General features: G+C 37.5%; 1 protein-coding gene across 2 annotated transcripts in view; it reads left to right on the forward strand.

Moving 5' to 3' along the window:
* LOC113514974 (uncharacterized) overlaps window positions 1-23508 on the forward strand; it is a 212564-nt gene that overhangs the window by 23555 nt on the left and 165501 nt on the right. The window contains exon 3 of one of the 2 annotated variants that reach the window (XM_026899078.3): window positions 8247-11426. The exons of the other annotated variant lie outside the window; for it this stretch is intronic. Within the exon in view, the coding sequence (XP_026754879.2) occupies window positions 8247-11064 (2818 nt within the window). The 3' untranslated portion in view covers window positions 11065-11426. Of the gene's footprint in view, window positions 1-8246; window positions 11427-23508 lie in introns of those variants that run through there. 2 annotated transcript variants of the gene reach the window in all.

Consider the following 23508-nt stretch of genomic DNA (forward strand, 5'->3'; position numbering starts at 1 on the left):
AAATTTCTTTCTTTTTTTATCTGAAAGAATGTACTTGCAGATTGATGCCACAGAAAATTTATCAAAATCGGATCAGCAATTTAATTTTTAAATCGAAGTAACTGGATATATCTTAGTCAGTTTTTTTGTAGAACTAATTCTTTAATTATTTTAATAGGTAAGAATGAAATGGTGTCTCGAAAAATTGTAATTAATCCTTTTTGTGATAGATCAAGAATTTACCATGCTTTGGACTTTTATGACAAACACAAATTTGATATTCAAATTGCATAATACATACCGTTTAAAAATATTAAGTAACGTTCCTTTGAACTATTATGGTAGGATTTATGACGAATGAAATGTTAATCTCCATTTGCTGGTCTAATTTCGCTATGAACAAAAACACGAAATTGTATTCGAAAATTCGGAATTTTATTTCATGATAGACCTCCTCGACTACAATACGTTTCCGGAAACATGATACGTACATTATCGCGCTACAAGTATTTGACACTATAATTGACTATGTTTTTTTGAAATTTAGGATAATATCGCATAACTTAAAAAAAAAAAAAAAAAACAAGCTAATTATAAACCTTCTATTTTTATAGTCTAGAAATATCTTAAATATACCGAAACATCATCATTATCATCATCCGTTAACTGTCCACTGCCGAACTTGACAGACACGGATTTGGCAGACGAACCGGCAACTGCAGTAAGGTTTTAGTGATGTTTTAAAAGGGCCGCTGCTACCCATCCCTCGATAATTAAGTTCCTTTAATCGCTTCTTACTACATCCACGTGAAAGGAAGGTATGATCCATTCTACACCAGGACTACCCTGCAAATATACATATACAACAATATATACCAAGCCTGTGTGGTCCTGGATTCCTTTCTTTCCCATGGGTGCCGTAAGAGGCGATTAAGGGAGGGCGAGGGATGGGCAGCAGTTCTTAAAATATTTCCAAAGCCTAACTACGGGTGCCAATCCACCTAGCACGCGTAGACTTTGTACAAAAGTCGATTGCTGCTTGCTGGGACAGTGGTAGTCAACCTCTGTCCCATTCGTGTTTCAACCGTAAAGCAGTTGTGTTTGCATGGCTGTGTTTCGGATTGAAGGGTGGGATATGGCGTGAATTTACTGGGTACGGAGGAATAAAACCTGAGTCCTCAAGAATGGCAACGCATGGGGGGTATCATGGGCGAAACAGTATACTCTGTTATATCCATGGTACTGCTCATGTCTATAGGCGACGGTTACCTCTTTCCATCAGGTGGGCCGTCAGCTTGTTTGCCATTCTAAGTTGTATAAAATAAAAGACTACTGGCAAAATCCTCTAAGGGAGAGGCTTATGTTCAGCAGTGGACAAGTAAAAGCTGATATGGTGGTGATGATATATCAAAGAAATGTACCGAATAAGACTAGTTCTTTTGATGATTAGAAATGGAGTAGTAACCTTACGTGCCTGTGCTCCGCACTGGTAGGCTACCAATAAGGGGCGATAAACGAGAATGTATTCTGATCAGTTGACCTTTTTTTTTTTTTGGGAGGGGAAATGCTCATGCAGAGCCACATACCTTGAGGTAGATATGTAGGTACTGCCGCACTCTTACCGGCAAACACCCCCCGGTGCTCGTTCCCGTCCATCCCGTCCACTGTTCTATAAAGATTCGCACTTCATTCTGCAACTTAACTTTCACTCACCTAAGTTTTTTATCCATTAAATTTAAATTTTCATATATGTAAGCTTTGGAAATGACAAGTGAGGTTTTTTTTATAAAACATAGAAAGGTTAACAAGTTGACGGCCCGTCTGATGGAAAGTGGTAACCGTCGCCTGAAAATAAAATTGGTTTTGAAATCTAAATACGTAGATTGATAGCACATTTACCTCGTTTTACTACGCCACCGCCACTTTTAAGAATTTTTTTTTTATGGATAATAATGGAATGGTAACCCTGCCTACGTTATCGGTATATACTGGTGGGGCATCAGTGAAGGATGATAAATGAGGATCAAAGCATGCCTCTTAGACCATCGTAATGAATTCCACAAGAATTAACTAAAATGTTTTCCAAGGGGAACCATGTGAAGTTTAACCTGACAGGATATATTGCTAGCAATATGGTTATTACATTTCCATTACAATCAATTCCTCTCCCCCAAAGAAATGGTGCTGAAATTAAATGAAATTTATTTTTCTTAAAAACACAACTGTAGTTTATATACGTTACAGAACTTATAAAGAGGTAAAGTTTGTGAATTTGGATGTTTGAGATAGTCTCCGGTACTGCTGATCCGATTTTGAGAGTTCTTTCACAGATAGAAAGATATTTTATCCCTGAGTGCCTACTTTTTATTTTCAATAATTAATCACAATAATATAATATTTATTTTAACTTGCATTCAGCGCAGTGAAACTATGTACACATGGCGGACTTAACACGGGACGGACCAACTTCGATTACTTTATTAATTAATAATTTAAGTTACCATAAATTATATAATATGGCAAGTACTGTCTGAAAAATATCCATTACTTTTACCTTTACAAAAAAGTCGGCGTCACAATATATCTAAGTGTAATATCTCGGTCAAAAAGGTTTTTATACTAAAAATAAAATAAATTTTACAATCCGTTCCTTTTAAAATCTTAAAGAACACTAGTGGAATATTTTTAAACACCAATATACCAGCTTTAATAAAATATGTTGAAAAATTCTAAGGTTACACAAACATATATTGCACCCGTGCGAAGTCGAGACGGGTCGCTAGTAAACAATCATTTATTAATAATGATTTGTTCAGACAAATATTTATTTATATCTAGCGGCCCGTCCCGGCGTCGCACGGGTGGACATTTTTAACATTTCCACTCACTGCTCTGCTCCTATTGATCGTAGCGTGATAAAAAGTATACTATAACCTGCCCAGGAGTATGAAGAATAATTGTACCAAGTTTCGTTAAAATGTCTAGTAGTTTTTGTTTCTATAATGAACATACAGAGACAAGAATTTTACTGATTGCATTTTTGGCATCAGTATCGATCATTAATCACACCCTGATAGTTATTTTGGAAATATATTTCATGTACAGAATTGACCTCTGTACAGATTTATTATTAGTAATCAAATTTTAATTTTAAAAGGTAAGTTTTAGAGAAATTGCTCCTCAAAATCGACTCCATCATCATCGTTATCATCATCATATTAGCCACTGGTGAATAAAGGCCTTCCCATAACGGGAGTTTTGCCAGTAGTTTTCACACTTGGCAGGTGGATTGGCAGGCGCAGTTAGGTTTTGGTGATGTTTCAAGAGCGAAACTTCTGCCCATCCCTCGACTATTATGTCCCCTTAGTCGTCTCTTACGACATCCGAAACGTTTCCAAATCAAAAATACTGTAATTTAAATAATAATAAAAGCTTTTATTAGAAATATTTTAAAAGTATAACACTTTATAGTTTACTTTTTAATGTATAAAATTAAATTGTTTTACTGTATAAATAATTATGCGGAATTTTGGTGGCTTTTTTTCGGAACACCTAGGTTCCGTAGAACCCACTTTAGGAATCGCTGTCCTAGATCACTTCTAGTTAGTATGCAGATGAAACATGCCTTATTTTTTTTTTTAAGTTAGACCTTCAGGAACCCAACCGCATCCAATTTGGAGCAGTAGTTTTAGCAAGATGCCAAAACAAACGTACCGACAGACAATATTTCTAACAATTATTATTTTGGCATCAACTGGTCTTATTAAGACCCCTCATGTAATTTTTCTTAATGTACAGACATCGAGTTAGTTACAATTTTGTTATTATTAGTGACATAATTACCGAAAAAAAAAAAATATATATATATATATATATATATATATATATATATACAAATTTTGACGACAAAGAGTACATTAAACTTAAATTAAACGTAAATTAAACCCGGATGCCTCTGGAGAACAGAAGGCATTGTTAAAAATGGACACTGACAGCCCCATTGTGAGCGAGCAATATGCCCTATCGACTCGACCTCCACGCGATTCCTTCTGGAAACCATCGTGGTTTCTTATGAATTATTATTTAATACTTAATGAATTCGTCCTGCTTTCATCCTGATAATCTTTTACTGGTGCCCTGCCAGCGTATACCGATAGCGCAGGCGAAATTATATATTTATTTAAAATATAATGCACAGTAGTTCTATGTACGTTTGACGGACTTAACACCGGACGATTTTCTCTACAAGTCAACCATTGGGCGAACCTAGAAATACGTAGGCGGTGCATTATTGAATAGAGAAAAAATAAAGCAATACTTGATATATTCATATAAATATATAATTAAACTAATATAAACATACACCTAATATATTAAATAAATATATACATACAATAAATAAATTTTATTATATAAAACGATTAAATAAAACAACTGTAATAGAAGAGTTACCATTCGAGTAACAATCATTTAAAAAAAAAGATCAGGTCGTTACACTTTTCTTAAACCCGATTGGAAACTGCGCAAAATCACGTCTGTAGATACTATAGAAAATTCTGTCTTCTTCAATTTCTTAAATTTATTTACAGCCCTGGGGGCGCGTTGGGGGAAAGGGATTGTTAGTAATGAAGACTGAGAATCCCATTGCTAGCAATATACCCAACCAGGTCGACCTCCTCGCGGTTCCCCCTGGAAACTATTATGGTTAATTCCTGATGAATTCATCATGATGGGCTAACTGGCCTGTTTATATTCTCATCGATCACCCTTCACTGGTGCTCCGCCAGTGTATCCCGTTAGCGCAGGCGGGGTTACCATACCATTTTCACCCATAAAAAAAATTCCTTAAGGTATGGATTATTAGCAACGGACGACAAGTAACTATATCGCTAGCAATATGCCCTGTCGGTATGACCTCCACACGATATATCTAGAAGTCGTCTTGATTAATTTCTGGTGAATTCATCATTATGCATCAACTGGCTTAATTCTCATCAGGCACTGTATACCAATCGCGCAAGTGCCAATCGTTCCATTTTTGTATCTTTAAAAATACCGTCACATTCGCCTTATTCTGTTAGTTCTAAATTCAAATTCAAATTCAAATTCAAAAATCATTTATTCATGTAGGACATTTTAGCCGCTTATGAACGTCAAATTTTTACATTATAATTTTATATTTTCCCTACCGTCCAGTTCGGTATATAGATCCAATTGAGAAGAACTGGCAAGAAACTCAATTGAATTACTTTTTTTTAAAGCCAGTTTATTTACAATGTATATTTATATAGGTGTCTATGTCTAACATTAAATGAAAATTCAGTGCATGAACACTATTGCCATGCACACTCGTCATTCAAGTAATCGTTTAGTGAGTAATAGGCTTTGCTCAGTAAATGTAAATAAAAAGGTTCCTAAATTACTCTGCAGAGGCAGCACCGGTGTTTATTGTTGTTCGCTCGTTAATTAATTTTAGGTCAAAAATGAAGATTGACAGCAAATATCCAACAATTTTCGACTATCGTCAATCGCAAATTGTAATTCGATGGGGCACGTCACGCTCAGTTTTTACGCTACATGAAATGACAAGCTGGCCACTATTTATTATGAAGCCAATTAGAGATCGACATAATAGCGTGGTTATAAATAAAACAGAATAATTGAACCCTCAAGCTAATAAATTATTTATATAATTACAAAGTATTTTGTAATTACAAATGCAATCTATATTTACTCTCATATTGTAATAAATAAACTCAAAAACCACTTTGCCGACTTCAAAAATTCTTTCACCCTTTTTAAAGCTACGTTCACTTTGAGTAACATAGGCTATATTTATTGTTAGAAAAGATTAGGGATTCTTACTAAAACTTTAGTAATGTAACTAATAATAATAATAATATAAGCCTTTATTCAGACATTTTTTTTTTAAAAAAACAACGTATTAACAACTTATTTTTTAATTGCTGTTGTCTGTTTGCTTATTAGCAAAGGCCTCCTCCAACTGTCTCCAATGGTCTCTATTGCTAGCAATTCTTGTCCAAATACCCCCTGCTTCAGCCCTAATGTCATCTACCCATCTTCTATGTGGTCTTCCTCTTCTCCTTTTTTTGTCTTTCGTGTACCAAAACATTATCTTTTTACTCCATTTATCTCTCCCTCTAATTGTATGCCCTGCCCATTTCCATTTAAGTTTTTTAACTGTGACTGTAATATCTTTAGTTTTTATGTGTTTTTTAATTGTGCTAGTTTTAATTCTGTCTGATAATCTTATCCCCATCATACTTCTTTCCATGGCATTCTGGCAATTTTGTAGTTTTTTAAAGTGGGATTTGGTAAGAGCCCAGGTTTGGCAACCATATGTAAGAACTGGTAAAATACAGGTTTCAAATAGTTTACCTTTTAAGGCTGTGTTTGTCATTTTGCTTTTAAGTATTTCCTTTAGACTCCAAAATCGTTTCCAGGCATTTCCTATACGTTTTTCAATCTCCTTTGTAGTTAAGTCTGTTGGTGAAATTATTTGACCCAAATATACATACTCATCTACATATTCAATTTTTTTGTTGTTGATGCAGATAGTTTCCCCTTTTTTCCCATTTGTCATAATTTTTGTTTTTTCTTTGTTCATAACCAAACCTACTTTTCGGCTTTCTTTATCTAATTCATTAAGCATTACTTGTAGATTGTCTCTTGTTGGGGAAAATAAAATTAAATCGTCGGCGAATCTCAGATGTGACAGGTATTCCCCTTTCATTAATAGTCCATACTCATCCCAATTTAGTTGACGAAAGATCTTTTCTAATACTGCAGTGAAAAGTTTAGGTGATATGGGGTCACCCTGCCTTACTCCCCTTTCTATTTTGAATTCCTTTCCTTCTTTTTCTAGCTTTACTTTTGCTTTACTGTTTCCATATATGTTCTTCAATATTCTGATGTATTTAATATCAATACCCTGATTTTTAAGTGCATACCAAATTGCCTCATGTTCGAGGGTGTCGAAAGCCTTACTATAATCTACAAAGCAGCAGTAAAAGGTGATATAATGTAACTAACTCTAGGTTTAATAAAAATGCTATAAAATATCTTTCGTCGCGTGCGCTGCGAAAACTATTGGTGATAGAACAAAAGTATGTTGTACAATATTGAAGAAAATATCAATAACTATAAAAAACTTCTATATGTCCAACTATTATCGTTATGTCACTATAACCACTTTTTAAAATGTTGTAAAAATGTCTACTTGTCTAGAGGGCCTGCACTGGCATCTTTGTTGACACTGTTGCCTTTAATATATTGCTAGTTGTTGAAAATAATTTTTGACCAATTATCAAACCCCTAACTTTATCCGTTTTTGGAAAATAGGGGTAGCAAGTCTAATCTTTAAAATAATTTTTTACGAAACTATGATAGATATTTGAATAATACCAAAGCGACATGGAGGCTCATAATTATATATATATATATATTATAAGGTCACAAAAAAATATTGAAAAAATATAAGCTTGGGTGTTAGTGGCAATTTCTTAAGGACTACCAAAAAAAATACATATATTTAGTACATATCTAACTATAATACGTAATAATTGCATAGCTGTCTGATAGGTGAAACATTTTTAAAAATAAATAAAAATTGTAAGTTTTTTTTATACAACTTAGAATGGCAAACAAGCTGACGGCCCACCTGATGGAAAATAGTAACCGTCGCCTAACAAAGTATACTGTTTCGCTCATTATACCCCCCATGCGTTGCCATTCCTGAGGACTCAGGAATTATTCCTCTGTACCCTGTAAATTCACTGCCGTATCTCACCCTTCAAACCGAAACACAGCCATGCAAACACAACTGCTTTAAGTAGGCATAATATGGTAAACTGGTACTAGCTGAGACTCGTAATATGAGCTAATGAGCTCCCCTCGTCAGTTTTCTTATTTATTTATTTATTCTTTATAAACCACATCACAAAAAAAATCTAGCAGTATAATATAGAGCTTTCTAAAAAGGTCTCCAAAAACATTTAAAAGGCGTTATTTTTTATAAGTTAAATTATCGTATTACACCACTCTCGAAATTCATTATTACACTCATTAAGTAATCATTATCATAGTTTATCAGTATCATAGTTTACTGAAAATGTAAACATTTGCAGTTTGTAGATTGACTCTATTGATAGATAAGTTTTCGCTATCGTTTCTATTTTTAATTTCCAATAATTCTATTTACATACACATAAGAATGCTACTAACATCATATATTTCTATTGTTATAGCACGGATGAAGATGCGCGTCAAGCAATGATGTTGGATGGCGGAAAGATTAAGGAAATACAAGTAAAATTACTTTTAAGTTCACGCTCAGAAATGCATAAAGTCATAGAAGCTGCAAGGCAGAACGTTCCAATCTTAAATCTAACTGTACCAACACCAGCCGCACCTCCCGTCGCTCCTGTAGTGAGCCTCGCGCAACAGCAGCCTACAACTGTCGTACCTACTATAACCCCGTTTTCGGCTGCGTTAGGTAATAATCAATTATCTAATTTCGGTATTCCTGGCATTGGGAATCCCCAAGAGATCCCCCAACCAGCAGTAATAGAACCTCCCGCCCCTCTAGTTAGCCCGTCCGCTAATCTCTCAACAGAAGAAGAAGAAAGAGAGCCTGAAAGAAAAAGAAGCAGGGAGAAAGAGAGGCGGAGATCCAGATCCCGTTCTAAGTCCAGAGATAGGAAAGACAGGAAGAGGGAACGGCGAGACAGATCACGTTCGAGAGAGAGACGTCGACGCGATCGTAGTCGCAGCAGAGACCGTCGTGACCGTAAACGTGATAGGAAAGACCGCAGCCGCTCTCGCGATCGCTCGCCCTCGAGACGGTCCCGCGATCGGCGCAATGACCGCAGATCGCCTCAAGGATCGCAGGAGAAAAGTATCGATTATCAAAATATCGATCTCACTATACAACCGACGCCATCTACTGTAAATATGAACTCCAGTATTCCACCACAACAAATGCACCCTGGAGTAATGTCAAATGGCGCTATCGGTTCAGGTGACAGCCAACAAAATATTTTCAACGATCCTTCTATGGCAGAAACGTTTAACAAACTCCAAGAGCTTGGCAAAAAACGTAATCCCAATGCGTTTCAAGGTGACCAACAAAATGGCATCGGTAGATTCCAAGGTGGTCGAGGCGGCAGCGTAGCACGCGGTGGAAGTAGTTACCGTCGCGAAGGTCGTCCTTCGCGATTCGACGACCAGCAACGAGACTGCTCTGTTGCCATCAGAAATGCACCAAACCACACTAGTTACGGTGACGTAAGGCGCTTCTTCCCATTCATGATTGACAAGCACGGTATTAAAATGATAAACGACAATATGGGACGAAGAACAGGAAACATCTTTGTCAGATTCTGTGACCCCCGGTCCAAACAGTTAGCTTTACAACGTAAGAATAACGAACTAAAGGGTGCACAAGTAACCGTGGAATCATTAGGCGACGAAGAATACGAATCTGCTGTCGATTCATATCTTCCATACCGGGAGGACAACGACGACGAAGACCCAACCCTTGTGATCGCTGATAATGATGAATCTACACAACCGCCTTACTGTGTTCTAAAATTATCAGATTTACCCAATTTTGTGAAAGAGCACGACATTATCAAAGCTTTCAGTGACTTTTCACTTCTTTCAATTGCATTAAATGACTGTCGTGTATCTCGAACTAAGATAGCATTTGTACAATTCGTAAAGCCAGAAGATGCAAAAGCAGCATATGAAAGAAAAGATCGATATATATTCGGCAGGCGGCAACCTTCGATCGTGACAATGACTAGCGAAGAATATGAAAAAGAAAGGAACACACAGAACGAAAAAGTACAAGAACCTAAAGTACAGGAGAAGAAACCGGAACCGGTTGTACCACGTGATCCTCGCCAACGTCGTCAATTTGAAGAAAAATGTCAGATTTCGACCCCACAAGGACAGCCGGCGACTCAAGGGGCACCATTTTACAATCCACCGTTTATGCCACAGCAGAGTTTCGGTGGACCATTTGGTGGTGGACCGCAGTTTAGTGGATTTCCCGCCCCTACGGGCATAGATCCACGCACTGCAGCAGCGAACTGGGTCGCTCGGCCTAATTTTCCCAATCAAATCAATCCAATGCCAGGACCTCCGGTCCCTAATACAAAGTCAGTAACTTCCGATTTAAACGACGAGCCCTTAGACTGTGTACTCATGAAGGGCCTACCACGGGAAGCAACAGATAGAACAATAGTAACATTCCTTGCGGACACTAGCGCCGTACCAGCTCGCATACATCTTATGTTGGACCCTAATGGCTTGCCTTCCGGAGATTGTTTTTGTGAATTCAGATCTCCACAAGAGGCGAGAATGGCTGCTACAAAGCACGGGCAAAACTTGGAAGGATGCCGTGTCACCATCGATCTCGTAGCGCGTAGTGTAGTCGAAGAAGCACTAGAGGTGCCAAAGCAGCAGCCTGAAAGTTTACTAGGCAACGGCCCTGGCATGCCGCAATATTTTGATGGGCCACAAGGTGGATTTATGAATAGGGGTAATCCATATCGTGGAGGTTTCAACTCAAGCAGAGGTTTCGATTCATCCAGAGGCTTTAATTCAAATCGAGGCTTCGACAGAGGCGGATTCAGAGGCGGTTTTGACCAAGGACGGGGTGCCTACCGCGGTCGGGGTTTCGACAGAGGCGGTCGCGGTTTCGATAGAGGCAGAGGCCGAGGATTCGGACGGGGACGAGGTGCCCATGGTTACGACAATCGCGACCGGGACATACGAATTGATGACGAACAGGACCCAGCGTTAGAGGATTTCGGCGCACCTGGTTGCGTCGTTTCGATGGAAAACGTACCCTTCAGAGCCACTATTGATGATATTATGAATTTTTTCAGCGAATTCGAATTGACGCAGGATGATGTCATAAGAAGATTTAACGAGCGCGGTCAGCCCACGGGAGACGCACGGGTCGCTTTCCGTACACCGTTCGACGCTCAACGTGCAGTCAAGACACGACATATGGATATGATCCACGACAGACGAATCAGTCTTGCGATTCTATAGCACAACCAAAATAAGCATTCCTCGCAAGTGGAACATGATTCCGAGGACTCTTTGGATTATCCGTGTATATATTAATCGCGAATTGCAAATATGTGCTGTGTGTAAATGATAAACATTTGAAAGAACTAACCCACCGTATCCATGGGGTATCACCGTATCATAATCCATTGTGTGAACTCGTTTAGTTTTGTAAATAATGTAGTTGCAATTTTGTATTGCATTGTAATACATACCTACCTGTGTCGGAAGTAAAAATCTACTATGAACTTGAAGTGCATATTACTTTTACTTAAGAATTTGTGTAATTAGATTAAGTATTGTTGATAAATATAAAAGACAGAAAAATATTTCTGTATTTTAATTCGGTAGTTTTCTTTTAGAATTAGTTGCACCGACAAGAGGAAACTCTTAAATGAAAAGAAAAGAAGTTTTCTTTTACTGTCATGTTTAATCCCTTTATTCATAAAAACGTCAAACCAAACCAATTTTTGTTATTACCTGTTTTGTCCCTTTTATATTAAATTCCCGAAATGAAAAAGAAAACAAGAAATAAAATAGTGTTATATTTAGTTACAGTATAATTGTAAAAAAAATTAATATTCATGAATAAGGAGCTCGGTCTACAATTTCATTATACACATATAAAACAAGAAAGCAATTTAGAAACATAGATTTTTTTATACCACTGAGGAGGCAATAGAGCACACGGCCCACCTGATAGCAAGTGATTACTGTAGCCTTTAAACGCCTGCAATACCAGGGACATCACACACTCACTGCCAACCCTAAAGAAAGATCTTCATCCCTTTTTTGAAAAACCCAATATAGTGTAGTGTGTCTTTTGGAAAACCCGCGACAAGAAGTCCATAAATTAAAGTAATTCCGTAGAAGAAAACACCTCTGAAAGCGTAGTGTACACACCCTTTAGGTTCTAATATATAAGGGTTAACTCATTGTCAATGGCAAGCTGTGCGATGATAGAAAATGGCCGTGGTCATCATATTGAATAATTTCTATGACCACAGTATTGTACACGCGGTAAAACATCACAAGGGTTCCATTACACTTGTTATGCCAGGAATCATCTACAATTCTCATAGCTCGTCGTTGCACCGAGTCGAAGGGTTCATGCAGATATTTTTTTTAGCGGATAATAATGGAATGGTAATCCTGCGCTATCGTTATACTCCGGCGGGGCACCAGTGAGGGATGATATGTGAAAATGAAAAAGCATGCCAGTATTTTTTTTTTTAATGGATGACTATGTAATGGTAACCCCGTTGCACTATCGGTATACGCTGGCGTTCATCCTCATATATCATCTCTCACTGGTGCCCCAGTGAGAGATTATATATGAGGATGAAAGCAGGTCAAAATTTATAAAAAAAATATCAAGATGATTTTCAGGGGGAACTGTGTGAAGGTCGATCTGATAGGGTATAAGGTTAGTAATGAGGCTGCTAGATCCTCAATTTCTCTCCTCCCAAGGCAGGTCAGTTAGCCCATCGTGAAGAATACATCTTCATTGTATTCATCATTCAATTCAGCACGATGGTTTCCAGGAACCACGTGGAGGTTGACCTGACAGGGTATATTGCTAGCAATAGTACTGATAGTTCGCATTACTAAAAACACCTTCCTCACTCAACCTGGTATAAATATATATGATACATCCTCCCGCTCATAAGTTACAGCAATACTGTATGTGGGGTCGGATTTACGATTTATAGAGTATTAATAGTTAATCCGGCGTGAAGTATTGCTTTATATAGGAGATTTTTTTTTTTGATGCCAGCTTTACCTTATCTTCGAGACGGCAAGGGAACTGTACGTCATTAGACGTGTCGACACCAAATATACCAATGCTTTTAGAGATGCCTTTCAGCGATTTCCGCCATAAAGCTGTTGCAATACAAGATGGTTGTACAAAATTTCCTTCGTCGATAGTCGAATCAGAGGCAAAGAGATTTCTTAATAGGTTTTATTTCCCTTCAGCACCGTAAGCCATCCGGCTTCCGAAGTGGTGCAAAGACGACTGAAAAAACGATTGTCAGCACAGACAACTTTGCTAAAGCAAGCGACCAGAAAGCATGACTACCGGAAGGAAAGCTTGATAGTCACCTGCCAATTTTTCCTAAAATTTCAAATTCGCCTCTGGCAACTGGTCTTTTACTGAGTCTCGAAGCAGCGTTTAATTGTCGCTTTACATCAGTGATTTCAGGATCTGAGTTAGTTGAGTGCGAGCCATAGTCCAAGCTTGCTGAGCAAATCTGGCTTTCATGCAAGGCCGGTTAAGCCACGGATGCTTTGATCTTATTGCCACTAGCTAATTGAGGATAAACGATTACATGCCCTCAATGATCATCTCGTTAATGGCAATTGCATAAATGTTAGGATCATCTGAAGCACCAGAGGGAGACTTTGTACAAAAGTCGATTGCTTGGGTACCTCTGCCCCGTTCGTGTTTCTACCGTGAAGCAGTTGTGTTTGCATGGCTGTGTTTCAATTTAAAGGGTGGGATATGGCGTGAATTTACTGGATACAGAGGAATAACACCTGAGTCCTCAGAAATGGCAACGCATGGGGGGTATCATGGGCGAAACAGTATACTCTGTTATGTCCATGGTACTGCTCATGTCTATAGGCGACGGTTACCACTTTCCATCAGGTGGGCCGTCAGCTTGTTTACCATTCTAAGTTGTATAAAAAAAAAGCAAAACAGCCGGTTTTACGGGTACGGTGCATAATAATGCTACACGCGACGTCGTTCAATAGGGCAAGGTGGATCAGGTCATGTGTTGGAGGCATAAGCCTGAATAAGACATGGTCAAATGTACCAAGTGGAGCATCCACTTTTATAATATATTCATGCAGGTGTGCTATGTATGATTCAAGAAATGATGACGAGGTTAAACAAAAACATAAAAATTGTATAAATGAATGGATTAATTAGATTATCTGCGTATCTTAGCAAGTTTATCTACAATACTTCGTTCGAGATTTATTAAAGACCGAAGACCAAGATCACATTTTACGTAACTAACATTTTTGAAACGTATCCGAACGTACAAATATGACATTTTCTTTAACGAATTTGATTTGACATTTACCTTCTTATTTGAACATTTAAAAAGTTTTCAACTCTTTTCATTTTTTTTTTTATTTTTAAATATAATTTGTATAATTTTATTAATTAAATTGCGTTTCTCATAATGGAGGAAGAATACAAAGTGTTAATTGTTAACCGCGGCTATATAAAAATTTCTATAACTAGAATTGAGCGGTTTTGTGTATCAACAAATTTATTGAAAGAAAAAAGATTAAAATTGTTGGAAACCTAAGAGCAGTATGAGGAATTAAACAAAAAAATTCTTCCATTTGATCCTGACGATAAAGAGGAAAATGGATCTAGTTATTGAGAATAAATATTATCAAAATACCAAAACATTGAATGTTTAAAAAAAAAAAAGATGTCTAAAGATTCTTTTCAACAATCAGGTTAGTATAAAAATATACCACTTGCAAAATACCCATATTTTTCACAAAGTGTATAATAATAATAGAACAGTACAATTGTCAATTTACATTTAGCAGCTTTAAAATTTGGGTCTGTCAGTAGAACACAGGGGTTCATTACTAGTTATTATAATTACCAATAAGATTGACATATATGTGTCAAATGTAGGCACAAATAAAAACTTCTTTCCTTTTTTGTATATATTCTTTATTGCACTAAAACATACAATAACAACAAAAAGTTAATAACAATGTTAGCAAAGGCGAACTTATCTCTAAAAGAGATCTCTTCCAGTCAACCTAATTTTAATTAGTATTAAAATAATAACCTTTTAATTAGTATTAAGAAATAATTCTTCTAAGAAGTAATGTACAGTGGTACCCTGCACTTTGGTTGTTTTGTTAAGAGAGGGACTGGTTGAAAACCAGCGCTGTGCAGCTGTTCACATTGCGCTGGGACACTCACAGCATCAGCTGAGCCGGTTCCTTTTGCCGAGTATGGGACACTTTTTGTATATGTTATTTATATTTTATATTGTAATTGTATGGCAATAAATGTTTCTATTCTATTCATATACATATACCAAGGGTTTTATTTAGAAAGTGATATTAAGCTTGTGCCTAAGTTATCAGTTGCTTGACTTTTTAGAGAAGCGAGCAATTATGATGGAAAAAAATTCTCCTGAAGAAAAACTGAAAAAATTGTAAGGAAATAAGTGGAGTTGCTACTTCCTCTTCAACATGTAAGTATTGCAGTGAGTCATATAAATCTGAAGATATGATTTTAGAATAAATAAAAACTTGTGCAAACTTTGTTTCTAAATAGTCATAAAGGTAAATGTTTGTGTGCTTGTTTTAATAATCATAATACAGTTATTCATTTAGAACAGGGGTTGCCAAACTTATTTTGTCTACTGCCCACTTTGAGAATAAATTATTTTTTAGCACCCCCATTTTTCACCTTAAAAACAACTATTACTTCGAATTACAAATCACTCTCCAAGCCTCTATACAATGCCCCCATTTTTTTTCTGGATCTCTTTCTGCTCCCCTTTAGACCAGCAGAACCCACAAGGGGGCGTTATCGCCCACTTTGGGAAAGGCTGATATAGACAATTGTGTGTAGACCTGTGACAATTGTTTCTACAAAAGTAAATGTTTCATAAAGTACTAAGACAGTGCCCGTGTCTTTATCAGGTACTATAAAATACAGGTACAATGGTGTATTATTGCCCACTACTATGGTGTAGATCATTGATAAAAGTGGTAAATTTATTTATGTCAAAGCACTTCTTGATAGTGGTAGCCAAGTTTCTTTTGTGAGGCAATGCTTAGTGGACAAGATTATTTGCATTTTAATTAAAAATGATCAGCAGATAACAGGAAAGTACAAAAGCACCAATAGTGTCACTAAAAATGCAGAATTTACTATATATTCATCTATAAATGAATACAACAGTAATGTATTATGCTGCATAGTAAAAAATATTACATGACCATTGCCACAACATTGTTTTAATAAATCTATGTTCAATATACCATCTTATATTAAGTATTATATGTATAATACATACATATTATATTGTAGAGAAACATTGATAAATTTAGAGGTTTCTAATGTGATGTCGTAAATAAACACATTTTTTGCGCTTACATTGCAGACGCTGGCCGAACCCCACGAGATAAATAAAAATAATGTACTACATACAGTATTGTACACCTTAAAAAAGTCCGCGATGGTATATGTCTATCTCTTAAGGATAACCCACAATGACCATTTCTTATCCTTTACATTTTACAGGAAAAAATGGCTTATTTACGAAATGATTTTAAGCAATACAACATTAATTTTTTCAGCTTTTATACATCATTATTTTATCTATTCAAAGATTAATATGGACCTTTACAGCATGTAATTCAAATGAATATTTCCGAAGATATTACAGATTTAAAATGCAGGGGCATAGCATAGCATGGCATGTGATATTGCACCGTGCAAAGCCGATACGTATGGCGCGCGCTGATTGGTCGTAGGCGGGGCGCTTGGTTACATGCCCCTACGTGTGTACGCGCGCCTCGCTGTGCCTATATATATATCACCACACCAGTGGTGTGCGTCATTGGATTGTCCAATCCGACCACCTTCCCGTGTGCATGAATATTCTGATGACCCCGGTGCTCCTGACGCCGCAGGCCCCGCGCCGCCGGACGGATTGGGGGAAATTCACAGACTACATGCAGGACAACACGCCAACGAGGGCAGTTTTAACCTCCGCCGACGTCGAGCAGCTTGCAGGGGACCTGTCAGTCTCCATCCAAGCCGCCATGCAAAACGCATCCCAGCCAGGAAACGCAACGAAAATATCAAATGCCATTCCGGCGGTAATAAAGAGGAAGCTCGACGAAAAGCGCCGCCAGCGCAGAGACTGGCAGGCCACCAGATGCCCTACCATCAAGGCGAGGTTAAACAAGCTAGCAGAGGATATTAAGCGTGACATCGAGTCCCATAAAAAGGAGAGTTGGGAAAGATACGTGGAGGAAGCCGGTGATGACTGGAGTAGCATTCATCGCCTGTGTCGCCGGCTAACAAATTCCCACCCCCCAGTCCGACCCCTACTGGCGAACGACGGGACACCGAGGTACCGCGCAGTAGACCGAGCGGAGATCCACGCGGACCATCTAGAGCGCCAGCTTCAGCTCAATCCAACCCTAAACAATGAACATGTTGCACGGATAGACAACTTCGTGAAAGAATATCTATCACCACCACTATCACCTCACGAAGACCCGATTGTTTTTACACCGGGACAAGTGCAGCGTGAAATCAGAAAGACGAAGCTTCGGAAAGCCCCCGGCAGCGACAATATCCCAAATACGGCGCTGCGTCACCTGCCGCCGCGCACTATAGCGGCACTGACGACCACTGGAAGATAGGCAAAGTCATCACGCTGCCTAAGCCCGGTAAGAACGTACTGAAACCGGAGTCGTACCGGCCAGTGACGTTACTGCAACATATGTCAAAGGTGTTTGAGAAACTCCTCCTCAAACACCTGCAACGTCGCAGTTTCGATAGAGGCAGAGAAAATAGAAATCTAGTATTAACTTTAGGTGTATATATATATATATATATATATATATATATATATATATATATATATCTTTAACTTAAGAATTAGTGTAATTAGATTAAGTTGGTATTGTTAATAAAAATATTTCCATATTTCAATTTCGTAGTTTATAACCTATTTTGTCTATTGTATTTTTTTTTTATCTCTTTCTTTTACATTAAATTTACAATTTGAAAAAAAGAAAAAAAATATTGTATTATACTTATTTAATTATACATACTCGTATATCCAACAAAAGAGCTATTTATTATACATAATGCATTCATGTACATAATATAGAGTTGTTACAATGTTCTTATGAAGAGTAAGTAGGTACACGAAACCCTGTTTGGGTGTAGCAAAAATATATTGATACATAGCTAATATACATGTGATATTCTCTAAGCAGACAGCCTTAACTACTTTGCAAAGGGACTACTTACCTCACTTCTTGACATGTTACGAGATATGCATTTATTTTAGTCACTAAAAATAAAATCTAAAAAACACATTACACGAGTAATTAAAAAGCACGTTTTACTTACGTATTTAATAGATAAATCCAAATTTATAAAACTTTATAAATGACTTTTAAAAGAGATTTTTTTTTAAACAAACAAAAAAAAGCGTAATTACTTTTTGGGGCTTCGAATTCCATTTGGAATTTTATTATAGTTAAATTTGCTCCAGATCTATTTTCCGGGCCGGCAATTACGCCCCACAAATTTGCCAAGCCTCAACCGAGCGAAGTTCTTGTGGCGACTTTGTATATGTACAAGTTTTATTATCAATTACGAGACCAAGGCGAAATCCAAATTCTGTCCACGTTACCAATCTTTTAAAATATCAACCCTGTTGCCGCGGATGACAATGTCAAAATGTTACTATCTTAGGTGTCAGATTCAATTGACAGAGGTCAGTGTCCGCCGGAGCTGTCCAACGTACACAGATACCGATAAATCGACTTGTCACAGACTAGTAAACAATCTATTACCATGTAATTTTTTTATATATATTTGTAAAACCAGTGCTACGAACCACATAGTAAGTATTATGAAAGGATTCCCGTAACCTATAGATTATGAATAAATAGAAATCATTAATTGTACTATTATAAAATTCTATTGTTATTGTAACATATTCTGTAAAGTAGATTTTAAGTATTTAAAGCTTTTTTTTTTTTGGTGTTGTTGTGTTTGTGAAATGAAAATGATTTATTGTTAAAGAGTTTATTTAAAGTATTTGTTCTTTTTTTTATTATTATTATTATTATAAAAATACTGTATATCTTTATTTTGGCCTGAGGTCCCATTATGTTCAATTCGATCAAAAATATTCTAATATATATCACTATCGCTGTCACTATCGCTATCACTATCGTCACTGACTTTCCGGCTCACACAGGTGCTTTCCGGACATGGGTGTTTTGGAAAGTATCTGTGCAAGATTGCGCGTCGAGAAGAATCCAGCGAGTGTCACCATTGCAATGATTGTGAGGTGGATACTGCGCAGCACACATTCGAGGAATGTCCGGCGTGGGAAGATGAACGGTTTGGGCTGTGCCACATCATAGGATATGACTTGTCGCTTCCGGCCGTAGTCAAGGCCATAGTAGGAAGTGAGGAGTGCTGGGAGGCTACTCTTTCGTTCTGCGAGTCTATCATCCGACAGAAGGAAGATGCGGAGCGTGGACGAGAAGTGGACTCTTCTGCTCCCACAATCCGCCTAAGAAGACCTAGTCGCAGAAGGCGTGCAGAAGACCGACATCTGACGCCCTAGTTGGGCAGTTGGGGGCGAGTGCGGGGGCACTTGTCTCTAATAAACACATGCCCGAGAAGGTTGCGCGCATGTTCCCGCGCGCCTTCTAGAAGGAAAGGGGGAAGTCCTCCTCCTCCTCCCTTTAATGAGAAAGGGTCCGAAGCAGACCATTGCCGTTGGTGCTGCGGCGGCGTACGGAAGGGGTCCCGCAGCACTGACAGATGGCAGCAGAGGAACACCGGGGGATTTTAGCCGGTAGGAGTCCGACAGTACCCACATATCTCCCCCGGGGTATGTGGGTCTGCATGAAACATTTCCCCTCGTTAAAAAAAAAGGTGGCAGCTACGCCACTACGCTGTAGTCGCCTGGGCAAAAAGCTTTTGCTCGAGGCCCGTACCTGCATCCCCGTAAAGGGGGATGTAGATGACCCTCCGTCAGTTTGGTTCATAACTCCGATTAATTGAATTACGTACCAATAAGTAAAGTGTAACGTTACCAGTGCAACCATGATTGTGATCATAAGACTGCAAAATCTCCCAGCTGCCGCGAGTGACCTGGATATTAGGGATTTCTTCGGAAGTCTGACAATACCGAAAGGCGGCGTTAAGATCTTGGGAGGCGAACTAGGAGATACTTTCATTGCGTTCAGGTAAAAATGAACTTCAAATATATTCAATTAGATGCTGCGAATATTCATTGGACCATTCCATTTAAAAACATCTCAGTGGGTACTACAACCCCACTGGGCTTGATCCTGAGACCCCATTTCACTACTTTACTCACTGCACTATATACACTTAAAACTTCCCATGTAGCCTTGGAATTATTTCTTTTATTACTAAATTCATTTCTCTCATATTCATAGGCGTTAGAGGACTTCGTCACGCCTGACTGCATCGTTTTAATGAAAAACTTGCTAGTTCAAACTGCTATCGATGACATAATGAACTTTTTCAATAAATTTAAATCGACAAGGAATAATTTTATAAGGAGATTCAACGACCGCGGTCAGCCCACGGGAGACGCTCGAATCGCTTTCCGTAGCCCATTCGATGCTCAAGACGGAGCACATGGCCACGATCCACGACAGACGAATCAGTCTTACAATTCTATAGGACGACTAAAATAAAATAATTAAAATCGACTAAAATAAACAGCTCTCGCAAGCAAATTTCCCGATAAAATCAGGGAATTTGCTTGCGAGAGCTATAATATAAGCTATATATAAGCTATGTAATATACGCTGTGTTTAAATAAAAAATATTGAAAGGACTAACCCACTGTGTCATTGGGCATACATTGTGTGATACTTGTTTAGTTTTATACTTAATCTAGTTGTAATTTTGTATTGTATTATTTTATTAATGTATAAATGTAAATTTATTATAATAGAAAAAAAGAAAGAAAAGTTTTATTGACAACCAATTGTATTTACAAAATAAAACAAAATAATGACAACAATATTAATTTGCTACAACTAGTTGCCAACGTGATCAGCTCTCAGCATTATGCCATGACAGTTTATTTACTGGCACAGTGCTGTCATACAATGCAAGCCACACAGTGATTTCACGGATGACTATGGTATAGGCACTTTACAGGTTTAAAACAATAATAAAAAAACAATACACACAGATACAAAAATAATACACACAGAAAAAAAATAATACATACAAAACAATAGTCAAAAAGATAAGAATATATAATATAAGATAAGATCGCTTGCAGTCCAATTAATAAAATATAACCATTCTACGTGTACAAATATATAAATGAAATTCCTAAAGTCGTTCGATGGGGTGGAGTTGACCTGTATGGTTTTTGTATGTTTTTTTTTTTATTTAGTAAATATTCTTTATAATGTTTGTTAAAAGTATTCCGTGTATTTTTAGCACGCAACGGTGGCGGAAGACTGTTTCAACAGGATGTCGCGGAGTACCGGAAAGAGCCTCTAAATTATGTAGTTTTATGTATTTGAGTAGTGAGCAGGTGAGAGGAGACCCTTGTGCGATAGTGATGGGTATCAATCACGTGGTCGTGACAGCTTCTCGAAAAGATAATACGGAGTATTAGTTTTAATTACATCGAACAATAATCTTTAAGCCATGTCTCATTGATTGCCACAATATCCAATGAATGTCGAAACCAGAAATTCGTTTTGTCGAGAACCCAATGGCCCATGTTAAAAAGACTTAACTTAAAATTGCGTGACGTCATCATGTCATATTCATATATATATATACTCGTATATAATCTGATACAATACAAAATTATTATAGTACTCCGTCGGTTGAATGTCCACTTAAATAATACAATTGTTTAGAGTAAAATTACACAAATAAAATATAAAAAGACATATATATATATATATATATATATATATATATATATATATATATATATATATATATATATATATATATATATATATATATATATGATTATCATAGCAAATAGTAATAATGTTGCCATAAATAAAGAAACTATATATGTACATATCCTTGTCAACACTATCATGTTGTCGGATTAGCGAGAATTAATCACGACTTGACGCCATGGCACCCGCATTCCACAGTTCTAACCTACCTACTTTTTTTTATACAACTTAGAATGGCAAACAAGCTGACGGCCCACCTGATGGAAAGTGGTAAACATAGTCTATAGACATGAGCAGTACCATGGACATAACAGAGTATACTGTTTCGGCCATAATACCCCCATGCGTTACCATTCCTGAGGACTCTAGTGTTATTCCTCAGCATTGTCTGGAAGTATAGCTTTTTTTTTTAAAAAAATTTGATCTATTTTCTTTTTTATTAAGCGATACAATACTGTTATTTTAACACCAGACAGTACACAGATCAGAATGACATAAACAGTTTAATTTTGTATTTGTAATATAACCAAACAAGTTCATAGTGGAAAGAGTATGAAGTGTTTTTCCGGAATTAACACTGTCATATTCAAACACCCTGTCAAGATCTTGTTCCGCTCGAATCTGCGCCTGCGCACCTTGGTTACGACGAGCGTATATTTCACCATCTGTAATCCAGATAAATTGCTATCTAAGACGTCGACCCGCCTCCCGGACCAAATAGGATAATCGGCGGTTGGTTTTTGTAAAACACTTACTCACATTAAGACGCTGAAGATTTGAACGTAGCCCTAAGCTTTCTGTGATGACAGCGCGACGCACTCGGGCTGCTCTAAGGTACTTCTCACGGTAGCACGATGAGCCAGCCGCACGATGATAGGTCGCAGCCATGGTTGATGTCCCTCCGCTGCAGCGTGCATGCGACCAGATGGAGTACAGCTGACCACATTCCGTTCTTTAAGGGTCACTCCCAGCGTATTGGTACAGGTAAGCACGAGATTGTCAATACTTTCTCCGCTCTGCTTCAGTATTCCCACGATCTCCACATCATTTGAGAGTAGATAATAATTTGAAGTTTAACTATTCCACTGTTAACTTCAAAGTTAAAGTTGCTTCTGTAATAACGTCGATACATCCCTCATTCATTCGTCGCTCCATATCGTCTAATCTACCCTCCAACTTATCCAATCGACGGTAACAAGCATTCATGGCACTTCTGAGTTCTATTGATTCGTCCCTGTATGTTTTAAAATCAACTCTCATGCTTCTTACCTCGTTAGTTAATTGGCGAAGCTTATGTGCGACGTCTGAATCATGAAAATCTTCCGTAACGTCAATTGCCATGGAGTTCTTCCAGTTTGCGATTCCCCGTAATTATAAGATAACGATACTCCTCTCATGGGGGTACCCTCTTGATTATTTCTGGGTATTTTGGATTTAAATTCTAGACAACATCAAGAAGTGTTTACTTGTATGCTTTGCTGTATATTCACACAGGCTTGATGCGATACTTTGCACCTTGGACAAGTAATGGGAGCTCCTTCCATCGACGACATAATCTCGTCATGTGCACTGCACTTTGCCATAATTATTTGCTATTATTTCTGCACTATGTGTGAATGCTACTAATTGCGTTTTTGTTTCAATTTACACAATAATTAAAATGAGGGTACTTTTAGATTGACAGAG

Source organism: Galleria mellonella, unplaced genomic scaffold (genome assembly GCF_026898425.1).
Source record: "Galleria mellonella isolate WM207_F2 unplaced genomic scaffold, CSIRO_AGI_GalMel_v1 utg312, whole genome shotgun sequence".
NCBI classification, from domain to species: domain Eukaryota; kingdom Metazoa; phylum Arthropoda; class Insecta; order Lepidoptera; family Pyralidae; genus Galleria; species Galleria mellonella.